The sequence below is a fragment of the Mycteria americana genome, chromosome 4 (genome assembly GCF_035582795.1).
Source record: "Mycteria americana isolate JAX WOST 10 ecotype Jacksonville Zoo and Gardens chromosome 4, USCA_MyAme_1.0, whole genome shotgun sequence".
In the NCBI taxonomy this organism is placed as follows: Eukaryota; Metazoa; Chordata; class Aves; order Ciconiiformes; family Ciconiidae; genus Mycteria; species Mycteria americana.
The window spans coordinates 19,866,698-19,890,293 of NC_134368.1; the positions used below are offsets into that span (position 1 = coordinate 19,866,698).

The 23,596-nt window shown below is 36.3% G+C and overlaps 1 protein-coding gene across 4 annotated transcripts in view; it reads right to left on the minus strand.

Annotated features, from left to right (window-relative positions):
• KCNIP4 (potassium voltage-gated channel interacting protein 4) overlaps positions 1-23,596 on the minus strand; it is a 360,997-nt gene that overhangs the window by 110,249 nt on the left and 227,152 nt on the right. For 2 of the 4 annotated variants that reach the window (XM_075499182.1, XM_075499181.1), the window contains exon 1: positions 14,240-14,351. The exons of the other annotated variants lie outside the window; for them this stretch is intronic. In XM_075499182.1, coding sequence (XP_075355297.1) covers positions 14,240-14,351 — 112 coding nt within the window. Of the gene's footprint in view, positions 1-14,239; positions 14,352-23,596 lie in introns of those variants that run through there. 4 annotated transcript variants of the gene reach the window in all.

Sequence of the window (23,596 nt, forward strand, 5' to 3'; positions counted from 1 at the left end):
TGCATACCACACCTTCACACCCTCGCAATCCAGTACCTTATCATATAGTCATAATAATTTTAGAGGAGAATCACTCCAGTTAATCCCAGCCCAGCCTTTCTCGTGAATCTGTCCCTTCCAGGAACAGCTGTAGATCACTAACCTGTCCATTTTTTCTATTTATTTTTTAATGTCCTGCTACTTTTAGGAGGCTAAGGAAACAAATTAAAACGTGTGGCATCAAAAAATGCTAATTCTAATTATTGATTAAATTAAAACACTATCTGATATGACACCTGATAAAACACCATGACATTAGTAATGCATGTTTTTTATATTAATTTTAGAGCTAACTTTAGTATAACAGCTTGGTCTTTAATGCGTGTCTTTGCATAGAAGACAAGAAATAAGGTATCGCTAAGCTACCTGAAGGTTGTTCCCATCCTCCTCTTGTTGGCAATTGACAAACATGGTGTTTCTGAGAATCGCAGGATGACAGCTGTGGTGATTGAAGAAAAATGTCTAAGCTTTCAATTCTAAATTTACGATAACACTTTCAGAGACGCTTTCTATATTCTATCCTGCTGTTGAATGACAAACACCTAATTGGTGTCAAACACATGAAAAGCTGACAGACATTAAATGGAATATAGTTATTGAGTGTTTAGTGGCAGCTGATCTTCCACAAAACAAGCTGAAGCAGCTGACTGCTAGCTGAAACCGAGATCACATTCTTGGTGCTAAGAGAAATTAGCAACTAAAATAAAAAAATATCTGCAGAAATAGATAGGGTCTTAGAAAATCCCAACATTTATTGCAAGGACATAATCATAGTACTACGGTAGGTAAATATGCAGTACATTTGCATTCTTCATTACTCATAGAATATGCTCCCCTTACTTTGTTAAAAATATCATGTTACATGACTCATTTCATGTACCTGATGGACATTTACACATTTAAAGATATGGTAATTCAAGGAAGATTAATGATTTCCCCAAAGCATACCAGTCAGGAACTCATTTTAATTGTCATGAAACTACTATACATATAAATTACCCAGGTTGCTCTCTGTTGTCATTGTAAAGCAATGTTTCAGAAATGGGAAGTTTATTATTTGGAAAAAAAAAACAAAACATGTGAGAGGAGTCATATGCATATACAGCTGTATGAAAAATCAGAGTGCAATTCAGGTCTTTATAGAAGAACGTGAAGTTCAGACAATATAGAAATCCAATTTATGACTTACTCTAAGGTCTTAAACAGTTCTCTGTGGCTTAACTTCTGTACAAGCTTAGTAGAATTATTTTTGAAGAGCTTTCCATCCTACTATTATATTTAGGCAGACAGACATGGGTGAAAATTTCGGAATAGGTGAGTTCTTACATAAATGCCCTCCATTAGGAACTGCCCACTATGGAGTTTTTCTTGGAAGCCAGCTTAAAGAGTGAGTTTGGTACTTCTGTCTGCTTTTAAACCTTCCACAGGGTTGGAACCACAGGGTTTCAACTTTGTCTTGAAAAGTGCTAACTACTTAGGATGACTAGAGGATAAATTTATATTAAAGGAATACATTTGGGATAGGAATCTAGAGATTTGAAATTAATTCCTTTCATTTCCTCCTTTTTTTCTTCTGCTACTTTTGCAAGTTTTGGGAATGAAAAATATTATTTAAATGTAAAATATTTATCAAATATTAAAACAGATATTAAATAAGATAATCAGAAAACATTAAATATTAAACTTTCAGTTTCTCTCCATAACTACTAAGGGAAAATAAACAAAACCTCAATTCTAACTTATTAACTTCCTTTTCATAATGAGCCAGAAAGACTTATAGCAAAAATCCTCTACATAATTTTTTAGGAACTAAGGTTTCAAGTCAGAGAAAGATTTTGCAAGAAGACTACAACTTCAAAGAAAGAAATAAGTAATTTCATTCATATTTTCTCTTTTAAAATATCTGAGTAGAAACACTTCTTTTTGTTTTTCATTAATTTTTAGAATTAGACTCTCTTAACCATTCTCAAACACATTCCAAAGCAGGAGCAATGCTCTAATTTATGAATTCATTTATAATAGGATTAAGGTAATAAAACTATTATTAAGTTCATTTTTTCTCAGAAATGTGCAACTGTGTAGTACAGTAGTAATACATTGTGAATCACTTGGTGTTAAATAATGCTTCTTACTGCCTGCAGGGTAAGACTAGTCTTTATTGAAATAAGAATGAGAGAGATTATTCAAAAAACAAGTCTATAAAAACTGTTTTCTCAGTGTGAAGTAGTTTAATGTACTTTCCAGGCAGTTTCCTGGCCATCTGAATCTGCTACGCACCAATCCACCAAAACCTGGATAAATTAAGTATCAGGGTATGATTTAGACCTGCCTAGATTCATCTTACTGAAGAGATTGATCATACAACTTAAAAGTCCTGAAACCATCAAAAAAGAAAAAGATTTTCTGATGAGGATAAACAGCATGTGAAGAACCACCAGTGCTTAAACTGCATTTTCAGATGTAGATGTCTGAACTGGGTCGCAGATATCAATATCTAGGAATTTCAGTTGAGGTGGCCTGATTGTCAGAAAAGTTTCTTCTGAAATCTGCCACAATTCTCGTAGTTCAACACTTCTAAAAAACAGAGCATCTTTCTTTATATTCCCACATTGCCAACTACAGGCTCCTTTGTTTGACAGCAGTTGTTTTTTCAAATGTTCACTTATCATCCAGTAGAGTAAATGAGAATAACTACTTCTCTGGGAAAATGGCAACAACAGAAAATCCTAAACAGTTTAAATTTTGTTTTGTTTTGTTCTCCCCCCCGCCCCGGTTCCTTCTGTTTTTTGTCTGCATGTCCATATATACATGTGCACAGATACATATACACACATTTAGTAGAAGAGCAAAAATGAATAAGAGCTATAGCTTTCTTGCCCTGAGCCTGTGAAATGTGTTGTAATTGTATTTCAATCTTATCTACTCTTAAAAGACTGCTGACATCATCAGGTCCTAGACAAATCCTGTTGTGATTCTTTCCTTGCAGTTCCTTAGGTGTTTAACTCTCTGTATGAATTAACCCATGATACTTCTAAGCCCTCCTTAAAAACTGCATTCAAAATGTGCTTCCCAGCCAGGCCCAATGCCTCTGGGCCTGGCTGTGACCTACGTGGCACACAGAAAATCTCCCCTTGCCTTTGCATGTTGTTGCATGCAAATGTTAGGTCGTTTGCCACCTCCTCAACTTGGGAAGATGCCTCCAAGGACCTGCCCTGTCCTGCTCTCTGTTCATCTCCCATCAGATGTCCCCAATCAGGATGCCATGCAGAGTGAAGAAAAGGTGAGCTACCATAAATATTGGCCTGCTGCTACTTGTTCCTTCTCAGCAGTAGAGAACTAGAAATGGGATTGCTGCTCCCTGAGTCATCAGCCTTCTCTCTGGCTGCTTCTGAAGCAGTACAAATAGAAACAGCCCTTGAACTTTAAAGCCTTTTGGCAGAAACGCTCTTATTTTTTAAATAATAAGCAATAGAATGGATGCAACTACTGTCACTGGTTATACAAATAATACAAAATTGCACAATTTAATAAAATTCATGAAAGCAAGAATTTGCTACTAAGGATTTTACTTAATTATGACTTTTCATACGCTTCTATTCAAGCGTTCATCCATGAGATACATGTTTAACCTGGCACAGATAAAAGAGATCTGAATAAAAGCTTTTAATAACACACTTTTTTCAGCAATTTCATCTCCATTTGGAAAAAAGCTAGGAAAACAAATTCATGGTAATATATGGGTACACAGTGAAGCATCCATTTATTGGTAGTACTTTGAGGTTCTCTACTTTTAGAAAAACAGCCTATACTTTTGTGTTGATTGCTATATTTGGAATGTACCATTTTGTGCACAATATTCTGCTGAGAGAATAAAGTGATGGACATGTATAACCTCTGAAGAAATCAGGTGGAATTTTATATAGTACGATGCATTAGACTTGTTCATCTGAGGAAAGCAAGTAGAAAAGTTACAGTTTTCTGATATATCTGAGGATGAGGGGCTGAATCCAATCCCAAAACAATTATTGCGAGTTAATTGATTGGGCTCCATTTAGTGAATTCAGTAATCAGGATGAAAAATTGCCCAGAGGGAGAAAGAACTGGAAATAACTTTTTTTTTTTCAGCAATGTAAGTCATATTACTTATTATTGAAGTATAACAAAGAAACGTTTATTTGCAGTGCATCATTATTGAAATATAACAAGGAAGAGTCTACCTGCAATATCAAACTATAAAATATTTTCCTTTAAGTTATTATTTGTAATTTGTTTTCCAAGTTTAAATTAAAATGAATTATATTTCTTATGTCTGGGAAAACAGAATCCTGTAGAAAATCTCCACACTTTAATAAAAAGTAACATCTTCTGCTGAAATTAAAAGTTCATTGATATTACAAATATGTTGTATTAAAAGACTATTCACGTAAGAGATTGAGAAATAGGGCCTGTATTTTGAAATATTTCAAAGCAAATACAAATCAGCAAAGAATTTTTTTTTTATTTGCAGCCTGTGAAATACTGCAAATCCATCTACTTGCACTTAGTACACCATAAATTGAAATATAAAATTATTCTCCATATATATTTCATTGCATTTGTGTATATATATACTCTGTGCTATATATCTCATAAAGCAGTGTATTCCTCTCTATACATATATACGTATGAGTTCAAATAAATTATATTGCTCGTCATAAACAAAGAAGAAACACTAAGGTTTGTCTTAAAAAGAACAGGTAATATGAAGTACTTATAGCTGAAGAAAGTATATAGGAGTACAACAGACGATACTTATTATGCTACAGTAAAAATCCTACTGTAATTCATTTTACAATAGCTTTTTATTGGAATCTGAGATGAGACTACCTGCTTTCTCAACAAGAAAGTAGATTCTATTCATAGTAAAAGATAAAGTCTTGGGTATTGACTGATGCCAACACATTTCTGGTTGGATTCAGACTGCCTCTTTTGTTTAAAAAGTCTCAACAGGTTGAAGCTTTTTATAACTCTATCGTTCACCATGATCAAGTTTCAAACTTGGGCTCCTAGTTTTGACAGTGAGATTAAAAGAGCTCTATCAACGTGTGTCTCTCAATACTCATATGGCCTTACTGCTCTAGCATCTGAAACAACTTTTAATCTATTTACTCTCACAACAGCCAGTGAGTTAACCAGCACATTTTTCACTGATTTCTAGAAGATTTCCTAAGGTCACAAAAGAAAGGGATCATAATGGGGGTTCCCAAATGCCAACCCAGCTTTCCTACTATTTAATTGTAATTACGTAATTGAAGTTGCTGATAATTGGTACCCGTCTGTCAGAGAAATAATTAAGCACCTTATGAACAACTCAAAATACAGAAGAAATATAGGGAGAGGCTGAATGCAGATTAGCCAATAGTCTGAGCATAATAATCACACATATTCTTGTAAAAAATAACTAGCAGTAACTATTTCAGTGTAAACAGTACCACTGCTCTACTGCTTGTTGAAAGTGATACCTTTCACCAGGAGTGACATTTCAGGTCAAGTGGAATATTCTTCTGTTGTTGTCTCAGAGGGAGGAATTTTGATTATTACTTCATAAATGTAATTTTGCAAGACAGACGCCAACCTACCCAGTTTGCCTTAGCTCAAATTTAATGATATGTAGAATCTAGAACTACACCTTTTACTGAGAAACAAAGGAATCTAAAGAATTTATAGTACAAGAAGGATAGAAATCAAACTGCTAGTACACAGGTTAAATATTATGGCTGTATTTTTCAGATATAGCTAGGCTGAAACCGGTGCTTCTGTCTTTCTATCTACTTTCCTAATTATTCCATTTTATTTTAATTTTTTGAGGCCCTCCTTACCTCGCTACTTATTTGTTTGATGGTAGATCACTAAGCAAACTAGACTTTTTTCCCCTTACTTCTCAGCAATCACTTCTCTCCTCTAATTCCCCTAATTTCACTCTCCCACTCCAAACCCAGCAGTTTCATCTGTAAGGAACAAACCACCTTTGGAAGCATCATGAAACAGTCACTGAACTGTTGCACTTGATTTTTGTTTGACTCATTTCAGTGAACTTCAATCCATATCCCTCCTCCTAGCTTTCAAAAGCCCTGTTGTCTGAACAATGATTGGTTTTATATATGTAACTCATTCTTTCTTAAGTGATTAATGGAAGGCTGAAAATAAACTGTACCCAAAATATGGCAGATGTCTATCAGAAATATTCAAGGTCTTTTCATCTATATAGATATCCAAAAATCAGGCAAATGTACATATGGAATCCATCCATCCACTTACAAGTAAATATGAAATAATCAATCTGCACAACAGCCTGCCATTTTAATATGGAAATACAGACTACTCAGCAGTAAAACATCTTACAGACAAATAATAAATTGATCAGTAATGACAATTTTTTTTTTTTTTTTTTTTTTTAACATTAAAAGTGACCTACTTGCACCTGTGTCAGACCTTCCATTATGCAGTTGTCCCCTTGGGATACCATAGCCATTAAAAGTTACTTAGTGTTAAAATTTGGTACACAAAGTCTTAATTTTAGATTATTTCTCTCTCTTCAACAAATGTACACACATGCACTCAAGTTACTGTTAGGGTATTTCTAAAAGTTCATAGACTACAGACTTTGGAAGGGCATATTACATTTCTATAAACAGAACAGTCTGATTTGTGCTTCTTCATACTGCTATAGTAACATGAAGCAGTTATACAACATTAAGTGTCCAGATGAGACTGCAAAACCAGCTTTATGGCTGCTTTTGCAATTTTTCCCAAAGGTAATTCCATAAGATTTTTTATTATGAGCTAAAATGCATACTAGACAATGAAATTATAGCATAATATCTTTAAATTATGTTATTATTTTGGCATTACATGGAACAGATTCAACTGCTTTGTAAATCTTGATGTTTCTTATAGGTCTGCATGTAAACTGAGTATATAAATCCCTACAAAATTCACTGAGTATCTCCCATGCCTGATTAATATCAAAGGTCAAAGAATTCTGATAAAAAACTGCATCAAACATGGAACAAATAATTTAAGAAGTCAAGGGACCAAAGGTGACTACATTATTTCTACATCAGTGCACTATTATGAATGTTTTTTTTCATTCAGTCATTCCATCATTGCGCATATTTAATCTTGTTCTATAATGTCACTTTAGGCAATGATTATTTATGTCTTTGCAAATATCATATTCTAACAGTAAAGCCTTCTAGATTCTCAGCCCTAAAGTATTAGTGATTAGGCAATGCTTTTCCCTCCTCACCTATACTCAGCTGACCGAGTGTAGTCATTTTTCAGAAGCGTACTTTGTCATACCAAATATCTGTCATCTTAAAATGAATTATTTTATGTGGAGCTACATTTTAAAAGCAGCCTGAGCCTGAAGCAGTGGCCGAGTGCAGAGAGAAAATGCGTAAGCAGGGCATTCTGTAGGAAGCTCCCGGTATCCATGCTCTGGGATGCACACTGGTTAGATGCAGACTTTGCTACAGGTCTCAAATACATTACCTTTATTTGGAGTGTTTTTCTATATATACTGGGAGAAAATACCTCCTTCCCTTTCAAAAGATACATAATTTTGGCCAGCAATGTCTGTTATGATTGAAAAGTGCTTTCTGTGTGATCTTTCCTTCATCTTCTGATTTCCTTTGCTGATAAAGAATCCATTTATTTTAGTATTCTGTAATAGTCAGATGCAGTGTTGGTCACAGTTCATACATGTAGTACATCCTGGTAAAACCTAGTACTCTGTTTTCCTTCTCTGAGTGCTAATTCAAATATATTTTCCTCCAGTTGCTTCTCAAATGTGTTTGTACTCAACGCAGGTATTCATAATGTACTTGAACAATGACAGTAAAGTGGTCCTGAGAAAGGGGTATCTGATCTAGTACGGAGGCAAAAGTGGTAAAAATGCAGAAAACTTTGGATGAATGATCTGCTTAAGATGAATACTCAGCATCTCTTGAAGAAAGTTCAGATGATGCTCAAAAGTATCTATAGCTTTACAAAGATGAATACAAGGAGAAGCTTCCCTTACCTGCTTGCAAATAGTCAATCCCCCAGGCTAAAATGACTATCACTAAGAACGTTTCCTTAAAAAAAAAAAAATTAAAAAAAAAAATCACTAGGAAACTAAAAGTCCAAGCGTAGGACCCAATAACTGAAGGGTAGGGTTCTCACAGAACAGTGTAGCCAAAAGGAACCGTCCCCAAGTTAGGATGCAAATATACTGTGTGATCCTGAGCCAGAGAATGAAGTTTTAGTACAGCAGGGGAGTGCATACTAAAAATAAATGTTTTGTCTAAGCAGTACAGAAAATTCATAATGCTTAATCCTTCTGTGAACTCTCACATGAAGAGACAGCACATAAGTTGTCCTTACAGAAGTCTTCCTGGTTTCTACCAGTATTTTTAAGATGTCTTAAATATTTCTCTCCACCTTTCACACAGCCAGTGTCTAAACTTTGAATTCAGACAGGTATGGATCTAAAATGACCTATTCCTCAGTGATTCAGAGGTTCTGGATGTTAAAAAACCCCTGGAGAAGTCCATGGGAAGTAGTTGATGAAAAGATCTCAATATATCAATTATGCCTTCCTTAAAACTCTTAAGAATATTGTCCCATTTAATTCATAGTTTAGTAAAAGCAAATGTTTAGGCTGATGTGTGATTTCCCTGATTTTGATGAAAAAGAATGATTTTTGCTCTTCTTTATCAAGCACATTACTTTACACTTGTATGTCATTTGTGCATCTTATCATTAGGTCCAGGTAGGAAAGCCACTAAAGTAAACGCAAAATAAAACAAAAACTTCAGTTTTAATATAATTATGTTAAGATTACAGTCTTCTTACATAAGAAGGTTAGTCAAGATGGTGCTTCTCAAACAAAATCGTGCTCTCAAGCCTGGAAGAGCCTAGTTTTTGAGGGAAGGTGAAGAGTAAATAGAACATCTTCAACAACCCTGAGCTTGATGTAACACATGGTTACAAGTTTCAGCCTGTCTTGCACCCAACATAAGCATATAGAAACATCCACGTCCAAGAAGACACGTCCTTATAAATAGGCATATTGAAATTCGCACCTCAATTTCTACATCAATTTGAGATTGGATTTAAAGCAGCAACTTAATGCAATTTTGCATTTGGTCTGAAGTAACTGTTCTCTGCTGTGCAATCTATAGATGCTTCTATAGACTGACTTCCCTATAGTGACCTTGAATCCAGAATCTCTGTCGAGATTTACAAAGAGAGTTGGGGAAACACCCCCCCAAAAAAAGGTAATCCACTTTGTTCACCTCTGAGGGGAAGAATTATGCTTCTGGAAAGGTAATGTTTGAATCTTAACACCTTTCATCTAGCCACATTCAGCAAATAAACAGTCTATGTGCACAGGTGCTAATTACTGTATTTGATGCTGAAGGAACTATTGGTTGTCGTTTCTGGTGTGAAAGATCCACTGATGATCATAGGAAACCTAACACTACTATGTACCTTCATGCCATGAATTGGCACTGGGATATCAGCATCCATGAACAGAATTTTTTGAGGCAGGTGATACTGGCTTACTCAGAAGAAAGTAGTCCCCTCAATCCTACAAGTGTCTCTGCAGAAGGAAAAAAGACAAGTGGACATTTCACCATGTGAAAACTGAACAGCTTACTGATAGCAGATCCTAATCAGGTGTTACAAGCAGCTGCTGAGAAAAGGCAAGGGGACATGTACTGCTGTGTGGTATATTCCTTATCTTTCTGTTTATTGTGGAGTTATGCTACATTGCATCCCATTTGGCTGAGGGAGGTGATACAGGGGAGGGAGGACCACAGGAGAGTCTGCTGGAAGCTGGACTTGTAGCACAGCCACCAGTGCATGGGTAGGACAACCAAATTCAGATAATTATCAGCCACATGTAGACAAGGAGAAAACTCCCTTGCTTTTGGGGGTTCTTTTTCTTAGAAAAGTATGAAGCAATAGAGGATTTGTCATCAATATGTCTTTCCCCATATCATTCATTTTCTCAGGGGGAGACTCATACTGCACTTGAGACAATATTTTAAACCTTACTGGTTTTGCTAAGCCATAAGGGTAACTAACAACATGTTAACACAGATGGTTGCAGACAGACCTAACCGTATGCCCTCTGTGCATTAAGTATCCAAGCTACAAAAGAGGCCACATTTTAGCATGTTAGTGTGACAGAACAAATCAACTCAAATGCACTAACATGACTTCTGGACTAGAGGTGGCTTCTGCCCATCCAAATTAGATTAGAAAGAAAAAAAAAAAGGTCTTTCTGTACCTGCACAGAGCAGATATAACCTAAGACAGAAAATGGCCTCTATTTAAAGAAAACACCCCCCTTCCCCAATTTCCAAATTCTAGCCAAAGCAACAAATTACTCTATTTACTCTCAAGGCTGACTTTACAGCCAAATATGTTTATTGGTAACTGTAAGTGAACTGCTCTTTCCTTTGCATCACAGTAAGAGAAGGATCAAATATTCCTATATAGCCTTGATGGTCTACTGAGTTAAAAGACATGTAGGGACCAGTGGGTCCTACAAGCCAAAAGATTTTGAGTTCATGGGACATTCATATACCAGACAGGGAATTTACTGAAGAAGCATTTGAAAGATAATAACAAGTTCTGGAAATTGTTAGAAATTAGTGGAAGGAAAAGGGGAGGAATAGTAGGGTCTAGAATAGATTGCAACACTGGTTAATTATATTCACAAGCAAAAGAAAAACACTTCTGTATGAGGTGTTATACTTCAAAACATAATCAATGCATGATGAAGAGGTGCAAAGTTTGTCCTTTTAAAGACTTTGATTTATACAGTCCCCTGATGTTTACAAAGTTGCTCACACATATTTACATAATGTCTCCGTATGGCTACCACTTGACAGATATTCTGGACGCACAAATGCTATTTTGCCAGTCTCTCCCCTCCAAGTCTCTGGTGGATGAATTCCCTCTAAGCCTGGTGCTGCTACTTTGCTTCAGTTCTGATCACCCTCCTCTCCTCCCCTTCCAGCTGAGTAACAAAACAAAAGCTTTGGAGGGAAGCTGCCCAGCAGCAAAAGTTTCAGGCAAGGAAGCTGGAGGGAAGATATTGATCAGTGTCAAACCACTTTCAAAGTAATGGAAAGAGGGAAAGGAGAGTTTCATTCTCTTCTAGTAAAAGTGGTATTGATTCAATTCTGTCCTTATAACTGAAATAGCTCACCGGCTCCAGTGAAGCCACCTTTCTCCTCATTCTGGTCTCTTTCCTGCATATTGGAAAGCAGAGGATGGATGAAGTAGAAGAACATGGTCCCTAGTCTGGGGCATGGGATCAAATCAGGTTCCCTGTCCTGCCAAATGTCGAACACTAATAAAACTAAGCAGATTGCCTGGATTCTCCTACTTTCCCATGGAGAAGTGAGGGCAAGTAAAGCTCTTCTTCACCATATCTCCTTTGCTATGTAAAGTGAAGTAGGGTAGTTGTCCATCATAGCACAGTGGGTGACCCATCTTTTTGCTTGTTCAGTCAAAAGTCCATTTTGCAGGAGAGGTGACTGCGCATGGCAAAGAAGCCATACTGGGTAGAACACTTCCAGTAGCTGTGTTAAAGAAGAAATTTTTCTGTGAGTGTACTATTGTTTTATCTTTGTTCTTTTTAAAAATAATACCGAAAGTGCCTGGAATACAAGATGTAGGGTATTTTATATCTCATTTAAAGTACTATAAAAATAAACAATAAACAAGCTGTTGCATTTTCACAGTACAAACAGATTAAGGAGTAGTGAAGCTGAAGCTGCCTCTACACTTCTGTGGACAGAAAGGAAAAGTGAACGGGAGGGATGGAAACGCTCCATTTACTCAGTCCGTAATGCTTTTGTGAATGACTTTAGTTCTGCTCCCATTTCTGCTGCTGACTCTTGGTTTGGGCTTAGCCAAGTCGCTCTGCTGGTAGAAACTGCTGTAATGCATGATCACAACCTCACTAAAATCAGTGAAGTTGTAACAAGTTTGCAACTAAGGATTTGCCATTTAGCTGTCTTCTCTATCCTGTATTGGCAAACATCGGGACAAGCATGCTGCCTGCTGTTTCAGTGATATTTTCAAAATAAGTCAATATTTCGGGGATATTAAGACAAGCATGTTAAGGCATCAGAAAGCCTAACTATGAGAACAGATTTGTTTCAGCATATGGCTCATGCCCTGTCTCCATTTAGTAGATGGGGAAGGCTTATTGCTCATTTTGGTTTCAGGATCAACACTAGCCATTCAAATATGTTCCTCCTTGTATATCAACAGAAAACCTGTCTAGTAGGAGAACAACAAATCATTAGTTCTGAATACCCTATAAAATATTCCTTAATCATTTGGGGAAGCATTCTTGTTTAATAGTAATGGCAGTACCCAAACACAGAAGAGTTAAATAGCACAGATCAGCCTTAGGGGAACTGGAAATCCCCCGAGTCACTGGAGCTATTCACACTGCAGATGTTATAAATATATCCACTATGCTTTAAAATGTTTCATCTTTTTACATTTAGAGATCAGTTTTATGTTGCTAGGTACTTTTGAGTGAAATTATTACATTATCCTGTGAGGAAATGCCATAGCACTAATGGGTGCATTAAAACAAAAAGTGACACTTCAATTGATATATTGTGTTGAACTTATTATTTATATTAAAATCAGTATAATTTCTACCAGGGGGATTTTTTTAAAAAGGTGATTTAATATAGTTGAAATTACATGAAACATTTTCCCACAGACTTAATGGCAGTATCACACTGTGAGAAATCAAGAAAGGGATGTAACTGTATGTCTGCTAAAATACCAATATTGCATTTTAATCTTTTTTCTTATCTGTTACCATGTGTTATAAAGTTGAAGCTAACACATATCTAGTAAGAGGATTTTTTAAATGTTAAAAATGCTACAAATCCAGAGCATAAAAAACCCAAAAAGTGAACACTGTTATGAGAGAAAAATTGCTCATTTGTTTAGAATTCAAAAAGTAATTTTACAATTCCATAACCAATGCATTATATAGTAACACAGCAAATATTATACAGTCTCACCACATACGGTATTAAGGATGATTTATTTCAATAGTTCAGTAACTATAAAAGTGCTGTGTTAAAGATTTCACATTTTATCAGCTGAACAATTTTATGAGGTGATGATGTGAATCTACATCCATCAAAGATCCTATTCCATGATGAAAAGTTAATGTTTCAGAAAACTGGAGTCCTCTCCGTGGCTGTGTGATTCTGACTGAAATCAGTTACACAGCAAAAAGCATTGGTTTGGGTTCACATGTACAAACATACTGACAAAAGCAGTATTTTTTGAGCTAGGGCTTCAGTGAGTGAATAGCTTTTGTTTACTACAGCAGTCCACACAAGACATTTTGTTAAAAAGTTGAAAGCAAAAGATCTCATTAATAACTGAAATGAAATAGCCTATTTCTATAAAATGTGAAAAAACCTCACTTTGTATAGAAATAAAAATCCTATTAAAATTAATGCGAAGCCCTCTTTGAGAGCAGATGAAATGATATGACCCATATAGTAGAGAGCAGACAGGAATCTGAGCAAGCAAACAGGAATTTTAAAACATATATTAATTATATATATTTAAAATACCCACATTTAATGTTGGCCTCTGTGCCTTTTTTTGAAAGGTGTTGAACAGACTTGATCCTAAAGCTTATCCTGTAGTAACAGTGTTTTGCATTTATCTATGAAATGGATTTTTAACACACAAATACTGATACAGAACAAAACTCTAATTGCATCATAAATCAGAAGAGCAAAGTGTGTTATAAACGTGAACTGAACTAAGATCCACTTAATCTATCAAGTTTTGTAGCAGTGAATAGCTTTCAAAGGCAACCGACAGATAGGCGTTACGTTCACTGTTTTCAGTCTTTCTAATCAACATCCACTCACAGACACTTGGCAATTCACTGTAAAATACAAATCTTATGCTAGCATCTACTTCTGTGTTACAATAACAAAGTAAAACCAGCAGAAGCAAACCAGGATTTTTACTCTGAATGTTATTTTCACTTTTCAAGCCTTTTCATGTCACAGCTTTTATACGTGATGCTCTCTAAGTCTACTTTAGCAAATCAGACACCACACCTACAAACAGCACAAACTGCGAGTGACCACTTTACCTTCTGAAAAATCAATCAGTCCCAGCAAATGAAGCAGCTTCAGAGATGCAAATATAATCACAACAATACCCACTGTTTGCAGTCCCTCCGACTCCCACTCGAGAGTCAACATTCTTCCAACAGGCAAATCATTCCAGTCTTCACACCAGTTTGCAATCAGAGGGAAATTAGAGGATTTTACCAAGAGTTTGCTTTGAAGAAAGTTGCAGTGGTGTAAAGCAGCACTGTACTGCGCTGTGGCAATTCACCAGCCACTCTAGCTGAGGCAAAATATTAGATAAAGCCCCACATCTCATACTTCTCTAAGCATTTGATTTCATCAGTAGCGAGTCCTCTTAGAATGCTGAGGTGGACCACAAACCCCTGGGTATGACATTGTATCCGTCAAGCAGCGTTACTTCAGAGCTGCTGGAGGAACATCTGTGTCGGAGCTGGAGACCTGGCTGTGTCAGTGCCAAGGAGAAACGCTCCCTGGAAACTTGCACTAGGGAGCACGCTGCTGTCAGCACTCTGCACTCCAGCGCTTCCAGACCCAGGCTTTGAGACTCTCCCCCAGCTTCGCAGCCCTTCCCCAGCTTCTCTTAGCACAATTTTTGTTAAGTTTGACAAATGACAGTTTGCTACAGACAGACATCTGTTTTCACGTGTGCTAAATGCCGCAGGTCAGAAAACTACTGCCCTCTGCATTAGCAAGAATAACGTTCAGAGAAACACTGTCCCTTCCTCTTCTTAAGCATCACCAGAATCTAATTAGAATCTTCAGGGGAAATGAGAAGTGAAATTAAAGAAATACACATCAGCACGATTGGTACCTCCAGCTAGCAAAATACAGTGCTGTCAAGGAGACACGCACTGCCCAAATCCCCATTCTGTAGCCAGGAAGACTGTATTCTTTACTGATTGAGAAACAAAACAGTGCTTTTCTGTCTAAGGATGTGAACCTAGAAGTGCTGAACCCCAAACTCTGATATATATGAATGGGAATTAGGGATTTTCCACAGCTCCTGGGAAGATCTTGCCCAGGCTACGCATCAGGGGAAAAAGAAAAGAGGCTTATGATCCTAGCTGATTTATTGGATAGTCTGTACAAAACTAATTGTCCTGTGTTTATTAATGTGATTACCAAGAGGATACCCAGTGTGAAGAATAGGCTCTGAAGAATATTTATGCAGCACATGCATAAATATTATAAGGTTAGGCCTAAATGCTTATTCTTGTGCTTATCCTAATAATTTAACTACATCCTGTCCACTGGTGTACAAGGCACTAGAATAAAGTGAAGGGAAGTCTCAGAAAAAGTAATTTTAGACACCCTTATTACTAAAGAAACACATATGATCTAACACTAAAAGCAGTCTCATAAATGATGTCCGGCATCAACCACTCATCTTAGGTTCCTTAACTCTTTCCATTAGAAATAACTTTTACTAACTTTCGAGAAGCTCAGAAACTTTTATTTTTGTTCAGAAAGCCATTATAATTTTAAATCAGCATGATAACAAATTGTAATGTTAACAATCTCTTGTTTATGGACTACCAGCTAGAGAAAGAAAAATGTAATCTCCAATTTACTACCAACTTTTTTTGTTTTTCTTTGAAGGCTGTCTGTATTGAATTACAAGAACTAATCAGAGTCACAGATTTTTCCATATAGGCAGGACTCTAGAATCTGAATATTTTTGTTCATTCGAAAAATCATGTGTGTACTTCAGTTAATTTTAGGTTATATCTAGGCAATATATAAGCAACAATATTCTTTGATTTTGCTCTTCTGGGTATTTAACATTAGAATGTTGTGAGTTCTGTATTATTTATATATGCTCTCAACCTGAATGTCACTTCCTTTCCCTATTAACCTGTAGAGCTAAAACGGTGTCTAAGAAGAGCGCACGATAAAAATAAATCAAACCGAATACACTATCCCACATTTGCACCTTCCAAATATGTCATTACTTTTGCCTTACATTGTAAAATAATTATTCAATATATTTTCATGTTAAGTTATATTACTTTTAAAAGAAAATTAACATTTTTTTCCTCTTTTCAATTTCTAGTTCTTCCATATCATCTTCTCCTTTTAAGGCTCTGACATGTTCATTTTAACTCATTCTCATCTCTGACTTCTATTTTCTCCTTGAGTTTATTCCTATTTATTTTTATCTTTTTCTCAAATTTTTCTTCTTTTTCTCAAATGCTGAAGCATGGCCAAATGTTCATGATATTTCAAGGCTTAATGTGATCCCAGGATGAGAACTTTGACCCATATTGTTTTACAGGCATTACAGAAACAATAATCCTAATATAATGCAAACAATCATAACAGTGGAAGAGGCCTTATTTATTGTTAATAAACAGTATCAGGGACACTTAAAATGGAGAAATCTGTCAGTCTACATTATCCTTTCATGCAGTAGGTCCAGGGTACCTGGTGTTCTTGAGTTGTCCACTCTTGGGATCAGAGGCACTTCTACTCCACCACTGGATGTGCCAACCCACATGTAGAAAGCCACCCAGTGAGAAGTGGTGTCAGCCATAACCAGTGTTTTGTTTTCTACTTTCACACAAGAGAGACCTGGATCCCCTCTAAAAAATGAAAGGGCCAGAGATTATGTATTTGATGAGTTTTAGGGCCCATCTGTGCAGCAGATGAGTTACAGAAGAATTTTTAAAGAAAAAAAATTAACTTGAAAACATGCAGTTGAATTAATGTAACTGATCACTGACTTCAAAGATTACCTCCTTAAAAAAAGAAGTAGACTTTTCCTGTTGTTTCTCATGACAGTTCTCTAAGCTAGGGGAACCACATACAGACTTTATGAATCTCCAAGTCTTAGCTCTGAAAAGTAAATCAGTAAGGATAAGAAACTATGTGGAAAGGAAAAAGAAGTGATGTATGAAAAGTTTCTTTTAATACACCATGCAACAGATTGAAACAACAGTGTTACTTACAAAGGTGAATTCTTCTGGAAGTGATTCAATCAAAAAAATTCCATGCCTCAAAGCATTTGAAAATGAAATCTATCTTGAAAAAGGAGATAATAAAATTAAGTTATATATGGGGCACCTCTTTGTATTCTGATCCCTTCCTAAATTAATACGCAAGTGTAATTTCTCTCTCTCACTTCATATTTTGTTCAATTATTTTAAAATAAATATTTGTGATACATCCTTATGGAGTGCCTGTATTGACACTACAAGCAAATTTTAAAAGCTGTTTAAAGAAAAGGAATTTTTCATCAATGCCACCCACAGGATACAAAAGAAAACACCATCTTTTACATGAAGCACTGAAACCAGGGGCCAACAGCTTGTAATATCCAAGCACTGCTCTGGCTCATTGTCTTTCCCTAATTCCTGCTTTCATTTCCGACATTATGATGCATTCTGGTGGTGATTTAGTAATATATTTAAGTTTGCATAAACTTTCTTTTGATTCTGCAATGGGTTGCATGGGGGAAAAAAAAAGTGTTAGCATTGTTAGGAAGCTCTCCCATCTAAACAGCGCATCTTCCACTGCTGTAAATTCCTCTCCACAAAGATTTAAAGCACAGCCTTTATCGTTTGCTGGAAACTCAGGCGCTATCAACCCTGTGGGTTTACTGAACCATTAATTATGGGAAAGCATAACCACGTTAGTGCTAAACTCTAATACAGAGCACTCCTGCATTATGCACACATGCACACACAAACATGCACACAAAAAATACAGCTTTAGGCTGATTTTCCCCTCCACAAAGTAAGGGGAGTGTATGCTGCAGCGTAAGGCTGAGGTGGGTGCATATGTATGGCAAAGCATGGCATTCCTCAAAGGATAGAGTGAAGGAGTTCATGGCTGTGGATCTGCTCCTGCCAATTTCTTCCCCCTGGTGATTAGCTGTGCAAGCATAAAAAGAAGTACAAGTTTTTCTCTCCTAAGTAAATAGATGAGAAACCTGTGTTGAAGTGCTGTAGGAGATATATCTTATCTCTGGAAGCACAGATCCTAAGTGAGTTCTGAACTGGACAGAGTAGATCTCCCAAAATTAGTGGGGTCTACAAAAACAATCCCATTCTGGAGTCCTTACATTTTTCCACAAACAATCCCAAGTAATTACTGGCTACTCTAACCATTGTAAATAGAATGATTTATGTATGGAATGCTATTAATATAAAAAAGACACCTTAAATATGACAATGTATTACATAATAAGTAAATTTTAGATCCGATTGCTGTATGCTTGTAGAACACCTACAATTTTCCACTGCTTCTTGGAAGAAGAAAAAAATACTCAGAAATATTATTTATAAAGCTTAGATATGGGAAATTGAATTTTAATAATTTCAAAGTTGACTAAAAACAGAGAAGATCTGCCATTTCAAAACAAACAATATTCCACTAATTTAACACATCACAAGAAATAGCAAATGCTTGAGAGTAACACGTAGGATGCTATGAATTGAACAATTAAGGAATAAACCATTTTGAAATCCTAAAAATAGCTAAATACTAATTCTGTGATTAGTGTAGTAGGTTATAAAATTTCCCTATAATTTTATATGATTACACAGTTCTTTCAAAATTATCTGATATTATCATACTTCTTTTATATATATTGGTAAACTAGTTTAATTCCAGTAAACTCTTAGTTTTTAACTATAACGTCTCACTGTAATTAGCACAGTAAAATGAAGTATGTATTTTTCTTTTAATTACTTTAGTTTTCATAAAGAATTTTTATTGTACTTATTATTTTTATTTTAATGTTTACAAGAAGTTGTCACTGTAATTTATAAACTCTTCCTCTTTTCAATTTCTTCTGACTTTTGTACATGACTGTAGAGAAATATGAATGCCTACCTGATCCCAAATATATTGAAGTGTTTTATGTCTTTCCACTATATTTTGTATTTAACATCTGCTTGTAAACAGCATCACTCTTCTCAGGCTTTTCTCAAAGAGAAATCTCTTCATACTTATAATGATTTTCATTTCTCTTCTGTGCAGACATTCTGGATTTGCTGCTGTCTAATGTAGAATGGGGCTGACCAAAATTGAACAGTTTTCAAGGCAACGATGTATTATTATTCATTAATTGACTTGAATTATACTGCTTTCCTAAGTGATGAAATCTGCCCAGTGTTGTAACTAATTTATAGGGGGGGAAGTCTTAATTGGCTAGCAGTAATAGTTCATTAGACTCTATTTGATATTTTCCCCCAATGTAGCTGAAAAGGGAAACTGCTGATGAGTTAGAAATAGAAACAAAATTTGGAAGTGTTAATTAGCTGCCCTTCTTTCTGTACTCTCTTTTTCCAGAGAGAAATGTCAATCAGCCAGAAGAGAAAGAAATTGTCAAATAAACACGGAAAGGGCACCTATGTACAGGTCAGATGAACTTCTAAGCTTCAGCTTCTTGTTCATGCCAGATTTGAGCTTATTAGGAAAGTTATCTGGTGGATAATGAACTTAATCTTCCTATTAGTTAGCCAGTAAGAAATCTGTTCACAGGCAATAACCTACAGTTTTCTACACAGAAAAGTTTCTATCTTAGATCTGCAGAAGAAAACCATGCCTACTAGAAAGCATTTAGAGAACCAGGAGAAGCAATTAATTTACGCATATCCTTTTGAGAGTTATTCTCAGGGTAAAAGAATTAATATTTTTTGAATGCAGCACCTCTTGCGTAGGCTGCTACAGCTAATCACAGAACATCGTGTAATTTTCATAAAATGCTTAGAGAAATGAGACTAATGTATGGAATCACTTTGTCTTGTCAGTGCTGCAGCTACTGAAGAGCACAATATTGCACTAGCAGATTACTTATCCAACTGAAATTGCAGGGAAACTTTCACTAGTTAGAAGAGCTAGGTAGAGTGTAATTACCCGATATTAAATTTGTCAGGCTTCATATATCATCTTTAATATTTACACTAAGTGCCCTAGATATTTAATGACTGTAAGTGAATATAGGCTGAGAAAGAAAAAATTCAACACCTGTACAGGCAAGATAAGATTCACTGGTTTGTAATCAAGGGAAAAAAATATTATATCCAAGCTTCTGAAGGTTTGGTCTCATCCTCAGAAGTAAATTACACTAAAATAATATTGCAGCTATAGCTGTATAAAGTTGATTTCCTCATTTTAGTAGTCTGGTTCTAGGCTATAGGATGGGCTTTTATTACTTTTTCTCCTCTTCATTTTCACCTTCTGACTCTCACTTGCTCCTAAGAAGCTTTTGTTCTTGCTTTGATCTAAATCAAAGGACTGCTGCCATTACTGATCTGAAAACAAGAGTTGAAAAGAATCCCACCAGACAACCATTACCAATTCCCCCAATGACATAACAGCTACAGGTAGTTTCATTTTTCTATAAAATTAATTGATATAGCATGTTATACAATTATGCTTAAAATAGCTAGTGTGCAAGTGGATTGTAAATTAAATGGCACGGCCATGGGAGTAACAGTAGCATTTTAATTTATTAAGCTTTAGCAAAGCATTACAGAGAGGCTATCTCTTTCCTAAACAAGGTTAAATTACATTTAGTAATAGTAAGTAATCAAATTCTGGTTTGTTTTACTGCAAAGCCCACTGGCTTGTTTGACAAACTAAATTATCTCTAAATTATGTGACTATGTCTTCAGCCTACAGACCTGTTTTTCTTTTTATATGAAATCATACTGATGAAATCATGTCCCCATAGAAATGATGGGACAGAGTAGCAGCATTCACAGGTCCCTATTCAGTCATTTTCACTTAGCCAGTTCATGAATATATCTACTTATGCTTGCCCATACATCTAGAAAGCTATATTTTTTATGGATTGTGCAGGTAGATGACCTCGGATGAGTTCCTAAAGAAAGGGACAGGTTTTTTTTGCTGTGATGAATGAGAAAACAATTCTCATTTGTACGAGAATTACGTATGCTAGTAATAAAAGTTAACATTCTAGTAACCAACAGGAATATCCACCATCCCAACTTCCAAACCAACCATCTATCAATTTAAAATCCTCAACCTACCCTGTGCAACACCTCTATTTCAAAACTGGTGTGTCTGGCTCCCGATGGTTGAACAAATGGTTAGCAACTAAACTAAAGAAAAAAATGTATTATTAAACATGATCATGAGGACATCGCTACTGTGCAGCTCTTCTCTTGTGAAGCACCTGTCTTTCTCTGATAGAAAATAACCCATGTACAATAAATGTACTATTTCTCTTCTTGGCTTTTAGAAAGGTGAAGCACTGTATTTTTCCATAGCAACAGGAAAGTATTATAAATGCAGTTTGAAGTGGCTGACATATTTCTACATTTGATGTACTTATTAAAAGATGAGTGTATCTGTCCTATAAAGATGAGCTACAATAAATTAACCCATATTACATGGCTGCTGCACATTCAAAAAACATAACTAAAAAACCCCTCTAATCACAACCTTGTCCCTTATGTATGTGTAATAAGACTTGGACTATATATGACATGCACAGATTTGACTACAGATCAGCAACATGTGGTTACTATTCAGAATTATGCGATATTCAGAATGAGTCCATAGCATTTGCTTATATATTATCATTTGATTTATTAACAGCTTCTGAAGCATGTCATAGTTTATTTTTTGGTTTATCACTGACAAAAAATTGCCTCATTAGATGAGGCCACACGTGGATTACTGTGCCCAGTTCCCAGTACAAGGGAGACAATGGACATACTGGACAGAGTCCAGCAAAGGGCCACAAAGATGTCTAAGGGATTGGAGCATCGCTCCTATGAGAAAAGGCTGAGAGCACCAGGACTGTTCAGCCTGGAGAAGAGAAGGCTCAGAGGGGATCTCATCAATGTATATCAATACCGGAAAAAGGGGTGCAAAGAAGATGGAGCCAGGCTCTTTTCAGTGGTGCCCAGTGGACAGGACCAGAGGCAATGGACACAAACTGAAACACAGGAGGTTGCCTCTGAACATCAGGAGACACTTTTTTACTGTGAGGGTGACTGAACACTGGCACAGGTTGCCCAGAATGGCTGTGGAGTCTGCCTCCTTAGAGATATTCAAAAGCCATCTGGACACAGTGCTGGGCAACTGGCTCTAGGTGGCCCAGCTTGAGCAGGGGTGTGGGACCAGATGACATCCAGAGGTCCCTCCCACCACAACCATTCTGGGATTTATGTCCCTTCCAATAACATTTTATAATGTCTTTTCCTGAGCAGAACTTTTTTCAGGTGCTCTAGTTTTTCATATTATACAATTTGATTAATTTTTATGGGCAGTAATTTTAGGGTTAAATCTAATTCCAAGTACTTTTGAAAATAAAACTTTTAGGGACAGATCTCTTCTTGCTTCTGGACACTGGAGATTTTTTTTTTACAGTATGGGGCCTGAAATTCACCCAGAGTTAATGGGTTTACCACTGAGAAATGGTAGAAGTAGCAACAAAGGGAAATGAAGAATGATACAGGGATATAAACGCATATAATCCCCACACTGAAAGGAAAAGGAGCTTTTTTTTTCTTCTGTTTTTCTTTTTTTTTGTGTGTGTGTGTGTGGTTTTTTGTTTGGTTGGGTTGGTTTGTTTGTGTCGTGTCCCCCCCGCTCCAGTCAGAGCTTTCACTCTATTGGGAATCTCAGAGGCTTCCAAAGCCTTCTCATTCCCCCATCAAAAGTATAAGTTAGGCAGAGTACTAATAGTTCAGAAAATTTAAAGGTTTTGTGAGCTAGACTCCCATTCTTTCACAAAGAGAGAGAGGAAAAAAATTATGGGGAAAGGGTTGGAAGAAATAGCATAACTTGATGTTTCTCAGCTCCTAATGCAGTTTTTTCTTGGCTTACAGCCTTATCCCAATGTAGGAACCTACAGTGATATTTGAGGATCCATGCAACGCAATGAAAAATTATCTGCTGCAGCAGTTTTGCTGTTCTAGCACTCTGGGAAGCAGCAGCAGTATAAAACCAAACCCTGAAGGGAGCGATGAACTTACAAAGCCTTGTTATCACTTAAGTAAGTAAAAGGAAGGTTACAGCTCTTCCCTGAGGAAGCATTATAATGTCCAACTAACTGCAGCATCATAAGGTTCTTGTAGATGCTGAAATGAGGGAAGCAACAAAATACAGAAGCACACCATCCTGAACCTCCAACAAAACTTTAGACACCACTTTTGATTGTGCTATGCTACTGCAGGGATCAAATCTTTTCTTCTTTAGTAGCTTTGCAGGGTTTAGCACAGCCTCTATAGTATCCATGCTTACAGCTTAGATAAGCAGATATTCCATTATGCACAGCAGGTTTGTGAGTCATGAGAAGTTCATTTTCACAAGCTTCTTGACATGCACATGGCCACACCCAAATTCCATAAGTGAGACACTTGCATGTCTTCCTC